General features: G+C 41.2%; 1 protein-coding gene across 1 annotated transcript in view; it reads right to left on the reverse strand.

The window, feature by feature from the left end:
* The window catches only part of PDE11A (phosphodiesterase 11A), a 243,599-nt gene that overhangs the window by 94,783 nt on the left and 131,616 nt on the right, over positions 1 to 17,200 (reverse strand). Inside the window, exons 6-9 of the mRNA XM_054970122.1 lie at positions 16,006 to 16,144; positions 9,883 to 9,958; positions 8,609 to 8,676; positions 2,046 to 2,138 (exon numbers count right to left, since the gene is read on the reverse strand). Of these exons, the coding sequence (XP_054826097.1) occupies positions 2,046 to 2,138; positions 8,609 to 8,676; positions 9,883 to 9,958; positions 16,006 to 16,144 (376 nt within the window). The remainder of the gene's footprint in view (positions 1 to 2,045; positions 2,139 to 8,608; positions 8,677 to 9,882; positions 9,959 to 16,005; positions 16,145 to 17,200) is intronic.

Here is a 17,200-nt window from a genome sequence, read left to right on the forward strand (position 1 = left end):
ACACTTGTGCACATTTGTAATAAATACTTTCTAATAGATATTTTTAGGTTGTGTTACTTAAGCCCTCTATTTTGTTACCCTGCTTGTTTGGGTTGAGTTTGTGAGGACCTTCCCGTACACCTCCTTTTTTCTTCATTGTTGTTTCAAGATATTTGAGACAGGGATACAAATCGTTAAAGGCATATTTTAACTAGAAGATCAAGAAAGGAAAAATGATCAAAACCAGAAAGATAGCTGGAAGGCTTTGGAATTATGGATGCTTCACTACATAAGATGGTGAAAACGCATAATACAATTATACAGTTCCTGTGCATGCCCAGAAGTCAATCTCCTAACTAATGTTGTTACGGGGAGGGGAATTTTTTTCTGAAATTCACTTTTTTAGTTAATTTAGTGATTTTTTAAAAATTCTTACTCTCTCTTTTAAAAAGATGACTTTCTCTTTGATTTTTCTTTGTAGAGAAGCCAATGCACCCTTTTATATCTTTAGCCCTTTTCACTGTTACACACCAAAGGGTAGTGCGCTAGCAGGAGGATAGGAAGCTTTGGGAAGACTGTGTCTGCCTCTGAACATCTGCAGAGTGAAATTCTGAAATTTTGCTGAACCAACCCTTCCTGCCCCTCCTCTTTTCAAGTTTCTCGTTCCTCAAATCAGAATTTATTAGAAACTGACTCCAAATTCAGAAAAAGAGAAAAACCAAAAGGTTGCTGGATTTCTGGGAGAAACTGGGTAAAGAGGAATGGAGGGAATTCCTCTTAAGAAGCTACTCCGTCCTAACTCCACATGATTTTTTCTAGCAACAAAGTCTCCCTCCAGTTGAAAACACAATGGAGACCGTGACAAAGGAAGATTAATCTGCATAAAAGGGGAACCTCTAAGTATGCAGAAAAACATTGGTTTTCCCATCTCCCCCACAAAGCAGAGGGAACTCCCACACACACACAAAACCAGACAGATTGAAGACTAGGCGTGTGCAGTACTTAGAGCCAAAACACACGTTAAGAAATACCCAGGTTCAGCACGTGTTCTCTTACCTCAAGGTTTGCCAGGATCTGTAGGCGTCCTGGAAGCTTAAAGTTTAGCATTTACAGAGCAGCAAAAAGGGGAAGGGAAATACAGGCACCTGTATTTTAAGCTTTAAGCTTCCAGGACGCCTTTAAGCTTCCAGGACGCCTACAGATCCTTTAAGCTTCCAGGACTTTAAGCTTCCAGGACGCCTACAGATCTTTAAGCTTCCAGGACGCCTACAGATCCCGGCAAACCTTGAGGTAAGAGAACACGTGCTGAACCTAGGTATTTCTTAACGTGTGTTTTGGCTCTATTCTCATTATTCTGTCTGTTTACAGGCTGGACAGAAATACGTAGCTAGAAATGTAGCAGTGCTTTCAGGCCAGGCTAGAGCCGGTGTGAGATACTGTGGTCATAGTGTCAAACTAGGACTTGTTCACTCATGCAGCTTTGGGTGAACTTGAGCCAGTCACTGTCTCTCGGTATAACCTACCTCACAGGGTTGTTGTGAGGATAAAGAGGATGACAGGAGAACCAAGTTTGCTGCCCTGAGTTTTTTGGAAGAAGAGCACGACAAAAAAAAAGTAATAGGTAGCCCAAGCTTTGCTTAAATTTGATGTTTGTGTTAGCTGTCTTTTAAAGAACAAATGCAGTTATTTAGTGATCACCTTGTCTCCACAACTGTTTCCTGTCCGAAAGGAAACGTTTCTTCCACTTTCCTTGTATTTTCAGCCAGTTACTATTTAGGCTGCAGGTGTGATTGTCATCAAGGTCAAAAATTTCAAGTCTACTTACAAGACCCAAAAATTGTAATTTATATTGAATTCCCCGGAAAAATAAAACCAAGCAAAGAGATAAGTGAGCCACACAAACAAAAATAATCAGATAGGAAATTGAGATGGAAATACAGTCATTTTATTTAAGTGGTTACTCTTCTTGTATGTTTCTAACAGCAGTGGAAACTTTTATATATGAAACACTTAACAAAAACCATAAAGTGCTTCTTTAACAACAGTTCATTCGCTGGGATACTCACATCAAGGGCTACAGACTGCTTTGCCCAGGATTTCTTCACTTGGTCATACATTATAGTATTATTGATGCCCAGGCCACAAAATATAACAAATGCCTAAAAAAGAAGTAGTATCACAGGTCACCTTCAGAAAGTATCACAAATTTACTTCATAAGACGTTCTCCAAAGATTGGTGACAATCAGAATAGAATGCAATAACCATTAATATAAATGTACCAAAACTTGAGGCAATGTGCCCATACTGCATGACAGTCCAGAATTTCCCATCAGCACAAAATGTTGTTGATGCTCTGTTGCACAGAAAAACAGCTTGATTGGTGGGTACATGGGACAGGGCCTTTTCAGTGGCAGTCCCATGACTGTGGAATAGTTTCCCCAGGGTGGTGCGCCTGGCCCCTTTACTCTGTAGCTTCAGGAGGCAGCTGAAGGCTATTTTATTTAGGATAGCTTTTAGATGTATTTTAATTTTTAACCTTTGTTTTTAACTGTCTCGATTGTTTATATTTTAATTATTTGTTTTATATTGTAAAAACTTTTGTTTGTTTTTATTTTATACTGTAACCTGTCTTGAGCTCCTTTTTGGTGGAAAGGCAGCTAATAAATATTTAAAATAAATAATAAATACAAAGGATCTTTGGGTCTGGTTACACGTTACAGAAAACACAAGTTCTACCTTCTCGTCAAACCTGTATAACTGCTCCACCTGGTCTACTGCATTTACAATTCCTAGTGTCTGACTGCTCTGACCACAGGACAGAGTGCTAGGAAATCAGTAAAATTTGTTTTCATAGGTACTTAACAGCATGATGAGATAAACTTTTGACAAATTTAAAATGAAGTGTTTCCTTGTGTTAATGTGAGACTACCTGACAAGAAAAAAAAACAAAAGGCCATTTTTGAACTTGTTCCTTAAAAAAAGAAAGAAAAAGCTCAAATACATACAGTTTCCCTTAATCTACATCTTAATTAAAAGGTAATACTGTGCTTAAAAAGAGAATTATATGGCTATTCAGGGGTTTTTTTCTGGGAAAAGAGGTGGCGGAACTCTCAAGAGGAAAAAACACATGGGATTCTTTGAAATCATATTATTTTCAAGCACTATTGCCGAGTATTTTCAAGAGGCGCTGGAACTCTGTTCCCCAACATTCCCCCTGAAAAAAAGCCCTGTGGCTATTGCTTTAACATTCTCATAAGAAAACCAGCTGAAATTCATGGAAGTTCTTTCTTGTTAAATGAGGAAAAAACACATGGGATTCTTTGAAATATTATTTTCAAGCACTATTGCCGAGTATTTTCAAGAGGTGCCGGAACTCTGTTTCCCCACATTCCCCCTGAAAAAAGCCCTGTGGCTATTGCTTTAACATTCTTATAAGAAAACCAGCTGAAATTCACAGAAGTTCTTTCTTGTTATCAGAAAGAGAGAGAAAGAAATGGCTTTTTCGAAGTGGAAATGAAAGGCCTGCATGACAGCTGAATACAGGAGTTTGTGGTTCTTTGTTTACAGGGAAGTGTAAATTCTCTTCCCCCTATCTTACAGGGAAAGAAAGTAAACAGGAGTTTGTGAAAAACACTCAGAGCAGAACCACAAATGATAAAAGGCACAGATTGGACACTTGTCAGCTTCCCTCAAGTTTTGATGGGAAATGTAGGCAGCTTGGCGGAATGTTGGACAAGTGACAGTTGACAGAGAGCAAAGCTGCGAGACCAAGATGCCTACATTTCCCATCAAAACTTGAGGGAAGCTGACAAGTGTCCAATCTGTGCCTTTTGTCACTTGTGGTTCTGCTCTCAGACACTACAACTATTCTGTCATTTCTAACCAGGCCCTTTGTTACCACAATCCAGGAGCTTGACACCCAGAAGTAGTCTATTACAGTAGAAATGCAACTGATCAGTACGATAACACCTGTCCTGCTCAAGGAGAAGTTCCCTGCTGAAAGTGGTTCATTAACCAACTAACTGATCTCCAAATACAGGCCTTTGAGCCAGAGCAATTTGAAATTAACCAAAGATTTGTCTTCTGATTCCGCCCCCCTCCCCGAACAACAGCTCAATTTCTGGAAAATCAATGTTGTTTTAGTATATACACACTGTAACCTTGCAAACTGCATATATCTTAACTTTGCAGAGTCTGTGAAGAAAAGCGATAATCTGTAGCTTTTAAATGCACTTTTCAATAACATTTTAATCATCTGTGATCTCAATTTTGGAAAGCATTTTTGCCTCTTTCAAAAATGGTGCTTCTATCAATGTCATGATGTCATAAATAGACATGGGCACGAACAGCATTAGGAACAGAAAAAACCCACAAACAGCCCAATCTGCTGTTCGCGAGCAAGCTGTTCGTGAGGCCCCATCCTAAACGAACAGGTGGTCGTTAAAAGCCTTGTTCGTTGCCTTCCGCAGCCGTTCAGCAAGCCAGACAGTCTGGCGCCTGCTGCAATCAATCCCCTTGGCAACAGGAGGCAGGGAGGGACTGAACTCTGTCCGAACTCCTTCTGGCTTTCCTTCTGGCTTTAATCCTTCAAAGTACTTCCAGCAGAGAGTCCTGTTTTTGCCACTGTGAAGAGAAAATGACATCAAAGGGGGAGACCCATGCATCATGCCTTTCCCAGGGTGCAATCTCTCTGAAACTTGGGCGGTCTTTGGAGGACAGTGAGGACTATGTCCCCTGAAAATTTGATGGGTATTGGACGTTGGGAAGGGCAGTTTGTAACCCCTCAAAGTAGCTTCCACCAGAGAGTTCCGTTTTTGCCACTGTGAACAGAAAATAACAGCAAAGGGGGGGGGGGGACACATGGATCATGCCTTTCCCGGGGTGCAATCTCTCTGAAACTGGGGGCGTCTTCAGAGGACAGTGACGACTATATCCCCTGCAAATTTGGTGGTTATTGGACATTGGAAAGATTCTCCCTGGTGCAAGAAGGACAGGGAGAATCTCTCCACCTTTCTCGCACTGGGCAGGCAGCCTAGCTGTGTGACTGTTCTCCCGGCCCTTTAAACTATCAGCTGGCAGTCGGCAGGGGGAATTCCCCCCTGCTGCCTGCCAGCTGATAGTTTAAAGGGATCTTTAAAGGGCCAGGTAAGTGGGTTTGAGGGGAGAGGGGGCTAAGTGGGGGGTGGGGGTGGTTCTGGCCCCCACGAACAACGAACATGTCTGGGAACAGTTCATGTTCATCCATGTTCCTTGTTCGTGGATGGCACCAAATGTCAAACAGGGTGTTCGGGGTTTTTTTTTCCGTTCGTGCCCATGTCTAGTCATAAAGCCCCAAGACTGCTTAATTTTCAAGTGCAAATAATTACGCCTAGGATTAGTTTTCTCACAATCACCTGCATGTAAAGCAACAAGTGCACCCAAAGCATACAAAGACTAGGAAGCTTATCCTTTAAAACTACATCTCAAACCCAGAAAGGCAAGTTTCTGAGCACTGTGCAGTACATACCCAAAATACTTGCCTCTACTCCTTTCTCCGTTATACACATACAGATATAAACACAGAGGGGAGATTTGATTCCTGTTTCCCCAGAAAAGTTATCTCAAAAGTGTAAGTTTACTCTTTCACCTCACTATCTTTGGTTGTCATATACAACCCAGGTAGATTTAGGACTACAGGCTTTTAACACAGTAATTATTTATCACCTAAACATAATCCTTCCTTCCTAAGCCTACCCCAAATCCTGCCTAAAAGCCAAATAAAAATCCTGGCTAACCTGACACTCATATCCAGAGCCGTGACATACACTCTTTGAGGGGAGAAGTTTCGCTTCCCCTTTCTTTACTGAGGCTGGATCACCTCCTCCCACCCAGGGGAGCAACATGGGCTCTGACTGACTGACAATCACTTGGATTTGCACGAGGCCAAAATTCCAAGGATGGTTCAGACCCCTGAAGGATAGACAGGATTTTGGGGATGATTGTCACACCTGTTAATAAGAATTTTACAACCTCAAAACAGAAAGGCATCTAAAAAGCACGCACATGAGGTCACTGAACCTAGATTAGTTATCCGTTTCAACATCATTGTTTTAATTACCGACATTTGTTATTTTATTTCCCCTGCCTGGAGTTCTCAACTAGTGAGATGCATACCACAGGTGGAATGCAGAAGTAGTCAAGGTGGGACACAGGGTTTTCATCAAAATGGCCAAGCATTCAAGATGAGTAGCTGTGGTAGTCCGCCTGTAGCAGCAGAAAAGAGCAGGAGCCCAGTAGCACCGATAAGATTAATAAAATTTGTGGTAGGGTATGAACTTTCGTGAGTCACAGCTCACTTCTTCAGAAACCCCACCACATATTTTGTTAGTCTTATAGGTGCTACTGAACTTTTGCTCTTTTCTACTACCAAGAATTCAGTATCTTTCAACATTACAACTCTTTCTTAACTTTGAAAAAAAAATGAGAATGTGCTCATACCACCAAGGGAAGAAGAGAAAAGCAGCCACTGAACCCTTTCCTGGCTTTTAAAGCCAGCAGGGAATAAGCAATAACATTACCACTCTTTCTTAGCTTTGAAAAAAAATAAGAGAGTGTGTGCATACCCGGGAAGAAGAAACGAACGGAGAAGCAGCCTTATGACCCTCACCTCACTTTACTGATAAAAATGGCAGAAAAGGAGTTCAGAGAGCTGAGGAGGGTGGGAGTGGTTGCCGGCAGACAGACCAATCAGCTCCTGGGGGAAAGGAATTGGAGGGCACGAGAAGCAGAAGAGGAGTTTTTGATTCTGCACAGACATAACACGTACCGGCAGCGACTGGGTAGCGGCTTTAAAAAAAATCACAGAATGTGCACAGGGGGGAAAAAACGGGGAAAAGATGGACAAAAAACGTTTTTGCTTCCCATGACTCCCTTGTACGTGCGGAACTCTGGAGAATATGGGAAGCAGAATAGATTCTGAAACACTGTAAAGTGACTGTGTGGAAAACACCTTTCTTAAATGGAGACCAAAGCCCTGTTTTTCCATCTGTATGCTTAATGTGCATAAAGTGCAGTAGAACTGTGCCCACTGACCCTGCCCCCACCCCACACACCTTGGTACATTCAGTGGATGGTCAAAACAGAACTCTGTTTTGACCATCCACTGAATGTACCAAGGTGTGTACAAGGTTTGAATACATCTGTGTACATTTGGGCTCTTTTGAGCAATCGAGAGAACTGTAAAAAAAACCCTGCTAATTCACACATATAAAGCCTATCTGATTAAGGGAGTTTCGACTCTTGAAAGCTTATATCCTGGAAATCTCGTTGGTCTTTAAGGTGCTACTGGCCTTGAATCTGGCTCTTCTACTGTAGAACAACACGGCTACCCATTCCAGGAAGGCAGGACTGGAGCGATCAGGGAATATCGTCCTGATCAAAATGGCAAGTGGAAATTGATAGTCTGCCTTGTGCCTTTATAACACAGTTAGAGCTAAGTCATAAATATCTATAGGACAAGTACTATTATAATGACGGTGGAATTGTTATGATTTGTTTTAAAATCTAATTTTTAAATTTTAAAAGTTCTTTAGGATGAGAAAAGTCCCTTATCTGAAAGATAAAAACCTGGTACAAATTTAGAGCTGTAATTTGGATCTCTCAACTTAAGTTTCCTTATCCTACTGTACTGATATTCTTATTATCAGTGCCATGAAAGGAACAGGCATACAATAGTCACAGGTCCCTCAAAACAAATGACACAAAAATCTAAAGATCAGATAAATCTACTAAGAATCAGTTGATAAAGAATACTGAACGCCGGCAGCTTTGGGGAGTGGGGGGGTCTCTTTTGCAACTTTATATATGAGTACCGTCACCTTTTTAAAAAACAAAAAGCAAAAAGCACTTCAGAGCAATATAGCCAAAATTCTAGGTACACTTAATAATAAGGAAGTCCCATTAAATTCGGTGGTACTCCATATATCGAAATACATAGGGCACATTCCTGCAATGTGCACAACCCAAGTTTTTCAGAGTTGTAGGTTTTGTTGAGACTATTTATTTATTTATTTATTTATAATCTGCTGTTCTCACTGAAACTCAAGGTGGATTATATAGTGTGAGATTACAGTCGGTATCGAGGACATTTCCATAAACAATGCCCCAGAGGAAATAAATACAAGTTTACAAGACAAAGCATTAACAAGAATCCAATGCGGAATTGAAGAAATGCTGAAACAGAGCATAAACAATTCTAGGACTGACATCAGACAACATGAAGCACAGATAGCACATAGGAACGCATAGAGCAAGTGCTATAAACAATGGCTTGAATCCACTCTGGATAAAAGGGATTTCCATCCACAGAGGGTGGCTTTCTTGCTTCCACCATTCTGATCTTCCCCAAATGCCTCCTGAAATGTTGTTACAGGGGACAGACTCCCCCCAGCCCGGAATAGCATCAGGGGGGTTGCATGGCTGGAGCTGAAGAGGGGGTATCAGCAAAAAAGTCCTCTTCTGTTTGCAGATATATTTTGTGGGATCCAAGTTAACAGTGCAATCTGCTTAGGACTGTAAAACGCTTAATTTGGCTCGTAACTATAATTTGTAGAACATTAAGATCTATTTGGCTAAATTAACATTTCTTACCTCAAAGAGTCGCTGGTCAGCATCATCAAAAGGTTTCCCGTCGAGCCTGTTCAATACTTGAGCTACCCCTACAGAAAGAGTTGCCAAATAAAGTTTGTGTTACAAATTCATTTGCTGCGTAAAGCTCTGCTCAATTGATTTGAATGAAACAAAGCTAAACACTAGTATGTAATAACAGTATATAATGTTGGCTTAATTGGTTATCACCTATCATAAATCCTTTATGATATAAGTGAAAAATTCAAGACTTTACACATAATGGCTTGCGTCCAGCGATGGACTTAGTGCAGTTCCTCTTGTGCAACATCGAACCTTTCCTCTTGTGAAATTGGTTTCACAAGATCTTGCACAAGTGGAAATGCAAGCGGGGATACAATACTTGGTCGGCCTCTCTGCTGTGGCCTTGGTTTGCTGTTTAACTGAGACATCTACAAACTGCCCACTCTACCCTAATGAATTCCTGATGAGGCGTATTAACATCACACATTGCCACTTCGATTTAGATTTCATTTTTATATCTTGTATTGTATTATTGATTTTATATTGTATTTTATGTCACTGTAATATTATTAACGTTGTTACCCACCCTGAGCCCGCTCGTGGGGAGGGAGGGCTAAACATGTAATAAATTAAATTAAAATTATTAATTTAAGTTAAATTAAAATTCTTAAGTTTGACAATAAGCCAGGGCAGATAATGCAGTCTTTTCCCTGCATTTTTGCTTTCGCAAGAACTCTAGTGGAAATGGAAATTTTGTGCTGGATCCAACCCACTGAGTATAGTTCACTGTAATACTGGTTAGGTTACTAATAATAATCTTTGTGAAAGATATTACAACAGTTAACACAGGCAAACAGGCAATCAGAGAAAGGCAGGCAGTGCTCTACAAATAATACAAGCAAATCTTTCTTCTCTCTCACATTGCAACAGGTACTATGACTGGGATGCTTTGGGCACGGTCTTTTTTTTTTTTTTAAGAATTATGTGTATCACTCACTTGAGGAGCTGTCCTTAGTCCTAATAACACCATAATCAAGCAGTACATAAAAATCTTTGATATCTTGCTTGTCATAAATCTGGCATCATGAAATTTCTATGTTCACATGAATGATAATTGTTACAAGCAATACCAAAGGTTAATTAAGATAACATCTCATGTGCAGTCAACTTAATATTTTTAATTTGTAGTCAGCTATAAAATAACCTCACAAATAAAAACAGAACCGTTTTCATGAACAAAGCAATCCTTTACTCATTAGTGGGTGGTAGCTTACCAATTATTTGGTGGCTGCTATTCCATATAGGGACACAGAGAACAGATCTTATATGAAAGCCAGAAATTTGGTCAGCCTAGAATATAAGAAACAAGTCTATAGAAACTATAGAAATGACCATTACCGTATAATGTATGGTGTAACAGTCCTTCAACACATACAGCAATTAACATGTCCCCAAACTTAGACTGCTACAAATCTACTGGAATGCAAGTTCAGCAACTGCATACAGAACTGTGTTATTTTCATTTCCAAAGTTAGCAGGGTTCACCTCTAAAATCCCACTTAAGTACATATGGGAAACTCTTCAAGCTTATATAAAGATCAAAATCAAGGGTCTGATCATTGATTTCCTGATGATAATAAAGGCTCAGGCTAACTATCCATAACTTTCAGTGTATCCATGGAAGAGGCATCTTGTTTTCTAGCATGTTTAGCCCTAAAGTTATTTGGAAGTGCACCCAAGGCTAATTGTCTAAAATCACAACGTTTTTCAAAAATAATTTCCTTCCTAGGTTATCCAGGGAGTCAAATGTTCAATAAATGTGCTGGTTAACTCTAAAGAGAAAACCACTTGAAACTACAGCAAGCCAAAGGAAAACAGAAATCTTCCAGCATTGTATTAATTAATAAAATTTTATATTGGCATGTGCTTTTGAGGACTAGAGCTCACTTCATCAGACACAATGACTGGATCTTCACTGAAACACAAACAGTATAGTTAAGGGACTAAGAAAATACAGGCAGCATATGGGAAACATAAATGTAAATTGTATTAGTCTTCAAATACTTCTGCTTATTCTTGCTGTAACACAACCACCACTCCGAACTTCAATGAAACTTTGGGGAGAGTCCTTTCCAAAACCTAGGGTATACAATGTCCATATCCTCTTCGAATTAAAAGTCTGTAATACATATTATTCATATGAATTAATTGGCTTGGAATAATGTTTATCCTTTTCATTCGTGAGAAAATGGTTTGACTAACGTAAATAGCATAATTTCAAAGATGAACTATAGCTAAAAGGAGATCCATCAGTCAGCTAAATAAAGAGCTTGTGAGTGGATTATTGTTTTTACTGTCCGTTTTGTGTATAGATCTGAATAACCGTTTAGTTTCCAATTCCATTCTGAGATTAAAGACCATGTTGAGAAGTGGAAGGATTTCATTTTTATGGACATGATCCTGTGCACAATTAGGCAGGAAGCTCAGTCTTTTCCCAACTTCCTGTTTCCTCAGCTAGCAACAGTCCTGGGAGTACAGTATTTGGCTGTTGGGGAAAGCCATGTGTACGCTTGTGGGTTTCCCCAAAAGACCAAATATCACTCCTCATGGGCCATTTCATATTAGGAAAAGGGATGTGTGGGCGTGGAAGACAGAAGCCCATTCTCCACACGTGTCACAGTCAAAATCCAAATTGGGCACTATGCGCAGGTGTCAGTGACACCAAGTGGGGACCCCAAACCCAACCTGTGTTCTCCATAATATATGCATTCCACCCCCACTTAACTTGACTTCCACTCCACTAATGGCAGAGACCTCCATTAATGGAACGAGCTTTCCTGGAGCGGAAGAGGTGCATTCCACTAGCAGGCTTCTCATACCAGCGGATGAGCCTGCAGCTAGCAAAACAGATTCACAGGATCCAGAACCAAGTATAATACCCTGAACTTTTTGGAATAAGAGCAGGACAAAATAGTTATATAAATGAACAAACAAATTGGTAAGGTCCTTATGAGTTACAGAACTTCATGAAGAACTACAAATAAAGGCAGCTAGAGAAGTAAGATACTGAACTGTAGAGACTGGGGTTTGATGCACTGAGCATCTGCAGAAACACCCAGGGTTTGTCAGGACATTTCCTGAACGATATTCTCAGTCTCCACTTTCTCCTTATATGATCTAAATTATATACCTGGGCCATTTCCACACGGCTTACCTTATTCTGCAAAATAGCGAAATCTCGTGCGAAATCTCACGAGAAGACGCTGTTATCACGTCTTTGCGCACGATAACAGCGTCTTCACGCAAGATTTCACTATTTTGCAGAATAAGGTAAGCCATGTGGAAATGGCCCATTTCTCAGTTGAAGTGCCCTTACTACAGCTACAAAAGCATCCTTAGGAAGTGGGGAGCGGAAAGAATACAGAGAATCAGAGCTGCTCTCCAAGCAACCACCCTGTGCCCATAGTGTATCATGGTAACTAATGAGAATATATTTTATTCTACATGTTAAAATATCTACAAAATAATTCTGAATAAGTCTATGACAGTGTTATCCAAATATGGAGTGGGTGAAAACCCAAGGTGAAGAAGACCTTTCTGTTTTTAACAGGCTCTTCAGATTCAGCTTTGCCAGTTTTCCTATTAATTACTTCCTGTATTAACCGTGAGCCAAGCTACAAGTGATGCTTGACACAGGTTGGACACTTGTCAGCTTCCCTCAAGTTTTGATGGGAAATGTAGGCATCCTGGTCTTCCAGCTGTAATGGAGAGCCAAGCTGTAAAACCAGGACGCCTACACTTCCCATCAAAACTTGAGGGAAGCTGATAAGTGTCCAACCTGTGTAAGCAACACTTGTAGCTTGGCTCTGTGTTTCTTTTATAGCTAGTTTCCCTTTTAATTACTTCCTGTGTTCGTTTCTATAGCTCCTTTTCTATCTTTTTATTATTTTAAAGTGGTTAGTGTGGAGTTTTAATTGTGATTTCAGCCCTGGTGCAAGCTCCTTTAGGCCCTTGATGGAAGGATGACTAGCAATGCCATAAACAAACAATTAACTGAATTAGAGAGATTTGCAAAGTGATTTTTTTTTAAAAAAAAATTACAATTTGAATTTAGTGTAAGCAGGAACGCTATTACAGTTCCATGTTCCTTTATCTTACTTCAGTAAGAGATTATTGTGTTTGTTTATTAATAGATTTCTCTCTGAAAATCATTCTTTCTAATACTCTGCTTTGGAAATGAACAGTGTAATGCTAAACAGAGTTACCCCCTTCTAAGCTCATTGACTTCAATGGATTTAGAAGGGTGTAACTCTGCTTAGGATTGAACTGTAAATGTCTATTACAATATGCTGAAAATGAAATTATCACATCTTCTGCTTCATGTGTCACATCATTCTTTTTCCAAGAAAGTACAGGCAGCATTTTTATTGATGCAGACTTTAAGAAAGTATGAAGCAAATATGAAGAAAATAGCTATGCTAAGCAGGGCTTTTTTTCTGGGAAAAGAGGTGGTAGAACTCAGTGGGTTGCCAGCACAGGGGGCAACTCCTGGTGGGAAGTGATGCCCTTGGTACCGCATGTGCATGTGCAAAGTGCTGGAACAAGGGGAGGAGTTTTTTAAAATTTAAATCGCCCTAAGTGAAAATGGTCACATGGCCGGTGGTCCCGCCCCCTGATCTCCAGACAGAGGGGAGTTTAGATCACCCTCTGTGCCGTGGCACGGAGGGCAATCTATACTCCCCTCTGTCTGGAGATCAGGGGGTGGGGCCACCGGCCATGTGACCATTTTTAAACAGTGCCGGAATTCCGTTCCACTGTGTTCCAGCTGAAAAAAAACCCCTGATGTTAAGTATTAATCAAAATACAATATAATTATTACTACAGATGCAGCAAGATAAAAGCACGTTTTATTTCTGTGTATCATTTGACAAAGGATATACCCCAGGCATTTCCTGTACATTGTTAAAAGCAGAATAAATTAATTCCAGCGATTTCCTCATAAACTGGTCTTTTTAAAAATGTGTTTTGTTACTGTTATCTATTAAATTATTATTATCGCTTTGGAAGCATTTCTTGAAAAGCTTCCACAAATAAAGACTTTGTAAAATACAGCAGAATAGAATAGCTCCATGTACACCGCGCTTGGCTTCTCAGAAAAATAAGGTGCCAATATGACATATTGTCTCTACAGAAATTCAGGTGATGTATGTTAACCTCCCCCTCAACTCCTTAGACTTGTTCAGATTTGGACCTCCAGACATTAACCTGTTCACAATCCAGCAGCTCAGCCCTTGAGTATCAACGTGTTACTTTTGAAGTTTGTCAGAAAATCTATAAAATCTATTACATCAAATGACATCAGTCATTTGAACCAGAATGTATCTCCTTTTAAAACATAATACCTTGTGTGGTGCCCTGAAGTCGAGTGATGAATAAATCTAAGGGTAAAGTTAATGAATATGAAGGGATTTCCCCCATCCATCCGCCCGCCCCAGTAACAGTCGTGGTCTCACATTGATTTCAGAAGGCTTTTTAAAAGTATACTATTGACACCCCCAATCTTACAGATGAGAAAAATAAAATGGTTTAGCTAAGAAAGGTAAGAATATTTTGCCACAGAAAGGACTATTTTGCCTCAGAATGGTAAGACTATTTGCCTTAAATAGTGAGTGAAGCTGACTCTGTAGAGTCACTCATTGGTCACATTTTCACTATCTTTGGCTGCAGGGCCGGAACGACGGGGGGGGCAGGGGCGGTAGTCTGCCCCCGCTGCCACCAAAGAGGGGGCGCCGGGCGCAGCTGCCAGCCCCAGGAGCGCGCGGGTGGCAGGACAGGCAAAAGGCAGCGTGGGTGGCTGGGAGGCCGCCCGCACCATTCGCCTGCCCCGCAGGACAGGGGGTGCGTGGCAAGCCGACCGCCCCCTGTCCTGCAGGGCAGGCGAATGGCGCAGGTGGCCTCCCAGCCACTCTCGCTGCCGCTGCCAGCTCTGAAGCGCGCCGGGACAGCCGGCTTGCCACAGGGCAGCACGCGCCACCCTGCATGATGACGTCATGGAAGTGATGTCATCACGCAGTGCCAGGAGCGCGCTGTGCACGCAAGCAAGTGGCCGGTCTTCAGTTGCTGTGGGTGCCGGCAACCGTAGGTCCGGCCCTGTTTGGCTGATTCGGGCCTGCTATAAGCACGTCCTGTAGCTTATCTCCTCTAGCCAATCCTTTTCCTATTGCCTGCAATCTATATTGTACCATATTTGGGTCAGTAAATCCTATCATGCCAGTCAGCTGAGCTGGAAAGGTTGTAGCTCTATGACAGGGCAAAATTCTAGCATCTCCAGTAAAAAGCATCTTGGTAGCAGACGCTGGTAAGTACCTTTTGCTGCCAATCAAAGTAGACACAGTACTGAGTTAGATGGACGAGTAGGCTTACTCAGTATAAGGGCAGCTTAATGTGTGCATAATGATGGCTTTAAATATTCAGTTCATGGAGACTCAACAATGTATGGCCAAGTTCTGAGGGGGAAGGAAAACTATCAGCTTGACTGGGAGTTTTCACTCATGGAGGGAGCAGGCAGAGGGCTGGAAAGTGGCTCCAGGAGAAGGAAAGCGAAGGAACAAGAAGCTGAGAAGTGAGGAGACTGAGAAAAAGGAACCTGAATGACGGGAAGGTGGAGAATGAGGCTTGAGGAAAAGGATAAAGGAGAGACAGAACTGAAGAAAGAGCTAATCAGAGAGGAGGCTCTAAAAAATCTTACCACACTTTAGGTCTGGAAGGGCTGTATGTTATGAGGAGAAGGTGCAAGAAAAGCTGGTGAAGTTACAGAGTAGCTAAAGGTACATATTACTGAGTGGCCTGAACAGCAGGAAACATGGCCGACAATGAGGTAATGGAAGGAGGATACGAGGAAGAAGCAGGGCTATGCAGTGTTGGTAGGCAGAAAGGGAGTTCAGAGGGCAAGGAACTATAGGTCAAAGAGCCAATGGAGCACAGGATACAGGATCTAGAATCCAAACAGAGGAAGTCTGCCAGATATGGCACTTTCACTTTCACTGCAACATGTGAGCTGATAATCTTAAAGTGACAAAGAGTAGAAACAGCATAGAATTTCACATACTGATGTGAATGAACCAGCTGTAGATTTGTAGACACTGGTGACACATTTGTGTCAATGACTAAAACCAAATGGAAGACATATTGGAAAGCAAAATTCATCCAGAATAAAGGAGAGGCAGCCCTCTTCTGTAAATACATTTGCCCATCCATTGATAAAATGAACTTTCGGCCAGCAGAACACTTCATAATCATGATTAGGATTACGGCCAACGTCACAGAACATGGTCTATGATTTCCCGATTCAAAAGAATACAAAAGTGTGCGTTTTAAACAGGTAGAAGATGTCTTACTTCTGCATCAAAGCGAGGATCTTGATATGCATCACTGATGTTCACTGGGAGGCCCGTGGAAGCTACGAGTTCAGCAATGCTACTATTTACTAGCCAGTCGGAATAAGATGATGATGGTTTCTCCAAGCTGTCTTTCAAACTATCACAAAAGCACAGCAAAGGAAGAAAAGAGGATAGTCACTGTGGTATGAAAGCCCTTCTGCATAAGTCTATTCATCTATAAGTTTGGCAAGCATAGCCTGACATCTATACAAATTCAGAGCAGCCCAGTGCCTGTAGCTACAAAATCGTGACAGGTTGGTTTTATAACAGAGCTCTACACAGAAATCCAGATGTTGTAGGTGTCTCAAAAGGCCATCTGCTGAGAATGAAACCCAAACACCTTGAGCAACTCATTATGCTTGACTTCCTCATAACAGTTAAAAAATCTGGAAAATCATCCAGATATTTATATTCTATTTCTGGTCCTTGCAAAAGAGAGGGTCAACACAGCAGAGGCCTACTGAAAATTTCAGGGGCCTATGCTACCTTTGAAGTAAAGAGGAATGCCTTCACTACCAGGAAAAGTGCACTGCAGAGATTCCCCTTGCTATTTTAACACCAGCACCATTTCATTCCCACCAAACAAAGAATTTTTTTCTTAAGCAATGTCGTAAGGCAGCCCAATTTACAAATCTGTTCCACTGAAGTATCTCCGTTTTAATCTCATTTGCCCCAAAAGCTATACTAGAACAAAAGTGGATTAAATTAAAATACTTTAGCTTAACTAATTTGTGGGTGTGACTGAGAATAAAGATGAGAGGAATTCATCTCCAGTAACTGTTTTTTCCAAACTCAAAATTTCTGTTGACTCCATAGGAGCAAAGGGAGAAAAAACGAAGAAATGAGCCATTACTTAATGGGGAGATAAGCAACATATATTAAAGAGCCCCGTGGCGCAGAGTGGTAAGCGGCAGTACTGCAGCCCAAGCTCTGCTCACGACCTGAGTTTGATCCTGGCAGAAGCCGGGTTCAGGTAGCTGGTTCAAGGTTGACTCAGCCTTCCATCCTTCTGAGGTTGGTAAAATGAGGACCCAGTTTCCTGGGGGTAAAGTGTAGATGACTGGGGAAGGCAATGGCAAACCACCCCGTTAAAAACAAAAGTCTGCCAAGAAAACGTTGTGATGCGACGCCCCCCCCCCCATGGGTTAGTAAT

This window comes from Eublepharis macularius, chromosome 2 (genome assembly GCF_028583425.1).
Source record: "Eublepharis macularius isolate TG4126 chromosome 2, MPM_Emac_v1.0, whole genome shotgun sequence".
NCBI lineage: Eukaryota > Metazoa > Chordata > Lepidosauria > Squamata > Eublepharidae > Eublepharis > Eublepharis macularius.